Source organism: Antrostomus carolinensis, unplaced genomic scaffold, assembly GCF_000700745.2.
Source record: "Antrostomus carolinensis isolate BGI_N321 unplaced genomic scaffold, ASM70074v2 scaffold15047, whole genome shotgun sequence".
NCBI classification, from domain to species: domain Eukaryota; kingdom Metazoa; phylum Chordata; class Aves; order Caprimulgiformes; family Caprimulgidae; genus Antrostomus; species Antrostomus carolinensis.
This window is the reverse complement of record NW_010326730.1, coordinates 12,222-17,947: the sequence shown is the minus strand read 5'-3', so window position 1 is coordinate 17,947 and position 5,726 is coordinate 12,222. Positions and strand designations below refer to the sequence as shown.

The 5,726-nt window shown below is 34.4% G+C and overlaps 1 protein-coding gene across 1 annotated transcript in view; it reads right to left on the bottom strand.

Annotated features, from left to right (window-relative positions):
- Window positions 1–755: 755 nt before the first annotated feature.
- Window positions 756–5,726, bottom strand: part of LOC104527863 (zinc finger RNA-binding protein-like) — a 16,328-nt gene continuing 11,357 nt past the window's right edge. The window contains 4 exon segments of the mRNA XM_010171688.1: window positions 756–1,123; window positions 1,836–1,933; window positions 2,044–2,155; window positions 5,231–5,326. Of these exon segments, the coding sequence (XP_010169990.1) occupies window positions 944–1,123; window positions 1,836–1,933; window positions 2,044–2,155; window positions 5,231–5,326 (486 nt within the window). The 3' untranslated portion in view covers window positions 756–943.

The following is a 5,726-nucleotide window of genomic DNA, read 5'->3' as shown; positions in this document are numbered from 1 at the left end:
AGAATGACTGACTTTGCCTAGATGGGAAATGCCCACTTTTCCTTGTATGTTGAGAAAAGAAATTCAGAAAGTTATTTTTTGGCCTTGCTATGTCACAAATTCAGTTGTACAAAGACCTACGCATTTAACCTAAAATGATAGTTTTTAAAGCCCTTCTATTGAAAACAAAAACATCATGCAAAACTTTGATCAATTATGCAGCTGCTTTAAAACTGTTGCAAGACCATACTGTATATATTAGCTTTTATACTGCTAATGCACAACTAACAGCAAACTTGATTAGATTAACACAAATTTGTCTTAATTACACCATTATATCACACTAAGGAGACAAATGCCACAAGATTGGCAAAAACATTTAATTCTGAGCACTCAAATGGCAGGATAATTATGTGTTGTAACCCCTTCACATTTAGAAAAAACATAATCCTGCAGTCTCACTTTACAAAAAAAAGTTCTGAAAAATATTAATTGGGAGGGGAACAGTTTATACTATCTAACACAAAAGTAACTTATACAACTAGTGTCAAAGGCAAACAAAAAAACTTCTAAATAAAAAGTCAAAATACACATAGCAACAGAAGCACAAATGCTGCATTAAATACAGTCAAGAAGACAACGCACTTGTTAATAAAAAAGACAAAAAAAAGAAGAAAAGTTACTAAAGTTAGCAACACATTTAAAGAAAATGCAGTGAGAGAAAACTAATTTTTCCTATGACAACAAAGTTTCCATTTGCAGTCTATCCATCCATAATTTGTCTGGTACAGTACATCCATTAAAATATTCAGAATCTCACAGAAGAGCTAGGTTGTTATCTTCCAAATCTAATTCCCCAGTTGGTTTTGGATGTTTTAAACAGACATTATTATGAATGAAGTAAAAGCAAGGCAACAAATGGACTTTTTATCACCTTCAATCTTAGCACTGATAACAAACATTTTTAAAAGGTATCATAATCTTTTTTGTCTTTTTTCCCCTCTGCTTCAAATCCATCAACCCCATCACTGTCCCTTCTCCTTTTACGATTATTATGGATGTTGAAGCGTTGATTCATCTGCGGTAACGGATCCATTCCTAAAACTTTGTGTATTTGACGGAATGCAAGGAGTCTCAGTGCAAACTAGAAAAAGGGTAGAAAGAACACAAGAACCAGTGTCAATTTTGAATACTTTGTCAAACAATTAATTAAGAACATTAACAGTGTATGCTATTACCCTTAGCTCTCATTATCATCTCTTCCTTCCCCCAGTATAAAGTCAACACAATAAAATATGTACGTCACATTTGCTGCTTCCGTACAAAGTACATCACCTTGGCTTAAAAATAATGTACACGTGTTTTAGCTGCTGGACTTGCACTGAAGCAGCCAAGGCTTGTCTCATTACACATTAGTAATCGTTAGCAGAAGGATCAAATGAAGATGTAGAGACAGTAAACTCTTAAGCTACATGCATGAATGGTCAACACTGTAAGTGGATACAATAAATATTAAAAATTAAACTTATTTATAAAATATTAAATGCCAATGTAATTTTAATCTAATAACATACTGCTGTAGAGCTGGCATCTTTACAAATACATACAGAAGGGAGTGCTTCAAACTTTTCAGAAAAATATGTTAATTTTAGTGCAAAAATTAACACTACGATACACCTTCGGTTGTGACGTGTTCATTCCCTAGCTTAAGACTTATAAGACCAGACTGTATTCTAAGAAAGGAAAATTAACGTCCATCATATAGCTCCATTAAAAAAAACCCCACAAAACCAATCCAAAAACCACCCCAAAAACCAGCCACAAAATTTAACTACTTCACACATACGTTTCCTTACCTGTGCACTTGAAGTAATATCCTCTCGTTGCTGATCTGTCATCACAGCGAGTGTATCAAAAGGATCTTTCTCACAAGGGTCCAGAAGGCCAGGACCACCTACAATTGTTAGGCTGATTAATAGCACATCTCTACCTTATTTCAACCAAGATTACAGATTTTACATTAGTTAAGTATAAGTATACAGACACTGATCAAATGCAACTTGCCTTTAAGGATGATTCCTGAAGATATACACTCAAAAACTCTTCTCAGTGCATCCCCAGGACTCTGTGGTCCAGTAGCGCTGCTAATCGCTTTCTCCACAAGCAGCTCCATAGCCTAGACCAACAATCAGAAAATCCAGCCAATTCAGAACATAGATTAAAACAGAAAAAAGCTGCCACTGTTCTTCAATACAAAACTTCTGAATCCCTAATTTTGAGGAACATTATACATCATAAAACACTTTCAGTTAAAATAGAAAAAAAAAAAAACCCCAGACATTTTATAAAGAAGAATAAAAAGAAAGCTGGTGCAAGATTAACATGCAGTGCTGATACTGATGTGCTGCTTCTCATCACAAGTTCTTCAAAAGCGTTGTAGAAATTTATGCAGCAGTAGCCTACATATGCAGGTAGGTAACTTGTCCAGACACTTTTTGAGAAAGTATGGAACACGGTGGAACAGCTGAATCTTTCCACCACATGAATAAACAGCATACAGTGTATCTTAATAAAATTAACAAGATGATCTAGAAATTTTTTTTTTTTCTACAACAGTACAGAAACTTAAAGCATCAAAAATTTAATGATCTTAACATTTAAGTGATTAATAGTTCTTCAGTTTAGCAAAACTGAAGTTCACAGCAAGCTTTCTACTGGATATAGGCTAACACTAACTCAAATGTTAAAAAAGTGTAAAAACCCAAGTTTTCCTGTTAAAAATTATTTAAATTAGTTAAAATGATTTAAATTATTAGCTGTGTTTTAAGTATCTTTTTTCTGTGAATATTTCTATTGTTTACTTTTATTAGATGCTATTTTTTCCAGAAAAATCTATTAAAAAATATTTGCAAAAGTAAATAAGCTTTCCTTAATTTTTTTCAGCATTAAATGGATGTTTCAATACTAACTCTTTGCCAAGTCTAATTCTCAAATAATGAGTGCCTCTTGTTTTTTTGGTGGGTTTTCTGGGGAGTTTGTTTCTTGGTCTTCCCCCTCCTGACCAAGTTTACTGATGTTCACACGTTGCCTTTTATTTTTACTTTCCAAGAGTAAATGCCTATTCTGATGCGTGCAAATAACTATAGACAGTGATGATTACAATCCTTCACTGAGGGTGCCCATTCCTTTCTATTTTATCTCCATTTAACTGACAAATACCAATTCTTGAGCATGGTATTTCCATACTGCCACCATATCATTCAGGATTTAGCAACAGTAATTTAGGTGTTTTCAAGTATGAAGCAAAATAAAGCAGGAAAGAAAAAAAGCAGATCACGTCTTTGCATTTATTCAAGTCTAGTAAAGAAAAAAAAGCAGGTAATGTTTTTGCATTTATTCAAGTCTTGTTCTTTTGGATCCTCAGACAATACGCTACAGTCTACAACTTAATACTAGGAAAATGTGAATTATGATGCCTTGGCGGTGTGTGCATGAAAGGCTGGATTTCAAGTTTCAAAAATCAACCTAGAATAATAGTTCCTTGTAACTTGTAGAAACTTGACAAAATTCTTCTAATTTAGTTTTTACTTTTAGGTATATAAAGAGAATGCTACTAATGTCCATATTAAGATTTTGTAGTATCTTCTATTTTTACAGCTACTTAGGTTCTTTTCAAAAAGCTCTGGCATCGCTTTGGTTTGTAGTCAGCTTCTAGCATACAAGTTAGGAGAAGTTCTGTATCCAGAAAAATATACTTCTTCAATCTATGAAATTCCATCTATGACTCACAGAAATTACATATATTTTAAAACACCATTTTCCTTCTGTCATTTTTTTATCAGTAATACTTTGCCAATGGGCCAGAAGAACAGCTGACTACGTAAAATTCCATGTTGATCCATGTCACTGACAACACGTCAGGTACCAGGAGCAAATCAGCAATCACTTCTGGAGAGAACTGAGACACAGCTAGAGCTGACACACTGCTTCATACCTTTCTTCCCTTCTGGAAGTGTCTTAGAACAGGTAATGTGAGAAATAAGAAACAGCACTCCCTGTTCTTCACCTATGTGCCTGCTGTGTGTTGCAGTAGTTTTAAGGATGCTTTTCTAAAAGCAGGCCAAGGTTTATTCTTTGGCAACTCAGTATCATAGTGATATTAAGAGTCTCTTACATGCTTCTGAGCTTCCTTTAAGCTGTATTTGTACAGTACAGTGTATCTTTCATGAAATGTAGCACTGAAACTGGTACTATTTTTTTTTTTACTTTAAATATTTAAAAAATATAAATAACCGCTCCACATTTTTTCCAGAAGTAATAAATATTATCAGAAGTAATTTAGTAAAATTGTCTGCAAGCTTAGTACAGTTGTAAAACATTTCTCACTGAAATAATGCCAAGTGCTGAAACCATCTTGACAATTTTAATGCTCTTCCTGCCAAAATTGAAAAGGAAGCAGCACAGTGCAACAGGATTTGGTCTGTGAAACAAAACAGTCAGAGCTAAGTTTACTTGCACATGATTCATGTTTCAGAGATTTTGTTTCAGACTCTTTGTCCAGTCCAAAGACTGATTATCTGTTAATATGTGGAGCACAAGCTGCACCCCTGGAGAGCATCATTTAAGACCGTCAGTGCAAAAGGAATGCTCCAAGCACACTTAGCTGCAAGAATTAAGTGAGCTAACCTGGTACAACTTAGGAGATTTAAGCGACACTGATTAAAATGCTAATGGTGACACATCCACAGACTGTACTGAAGTACTGTGGTATTTCATCTTGTGGAAGATACACATTAATGATTACAGGAATTACTGTGATTTACACTTGCAAGTAGCCTTTCTGTTATCTCAGAACTATCTTGGCACAGCTGACATTATTTTAAATAAGTTTCGGTAAACTCCAAGTAATTCTGAGTAGGTAGTTAGAAAAAATTAGATTATTTTTTACAGAGTAAAGGAAAAAAAACAAAAATCCAGAATAAGAATGCCACCCTCAAAGAATACAAAAAACAAGAAAATTCCTTTTGGAAAAAACCAAAAAAATCCAGCTCCAAAAGACAAAACCTCAGAAAATTAAATTTTTAGAGGGAATCTGGGTTATTCATTGGGGGAAAAAACCCCCAAACCCCCAACAAACTCCTACATTACTTCACGAAAAAGTCCACATTTAAAAACTGTAGTAACACCTCCCTATGCTTTACTTGCAGTACCATGTGTATTAAAAAGACTCATTCAAAAGAACATTACTCACCCAGCTTGGAAAATCAGACCAAGTTGGAACCCGCTGACAGAGGTCACGAAGAATACGTATGATAATCACACAGGACTGCAGACCATTAGCTCTAGCCTTGAGAGCAATACAAAATCAAATTAATTAATCCCAGCACCTACGGCAAACAGGACTTGTTGAAAGACTAAAACACCACTGTTCAATGGAAGCTCAGATACAAGATTGAAACAAATCATTCTACAACTTTATTCCATGAGCTGCCATTTACAGCAGTATTTTATACAGGGTTAGTAATTTGAGGTGGTAGAAGTCAAAGTGCACAGGTTATACAAGAATAACATTTCTTGATCCCCTGTACACTTTGACCTATGTTCACTTGTAACAATAAATACAGTACCTTTCTATATTAGAAATAAAAAGGATAAAGTAAAGATCTAAGAAATAGGTATAGAGACTGAAAGGTCAAGGGAATCTGTTTGGTTTCTTTATTGTGCCTTTGCCAGAACGCAAAGTCACT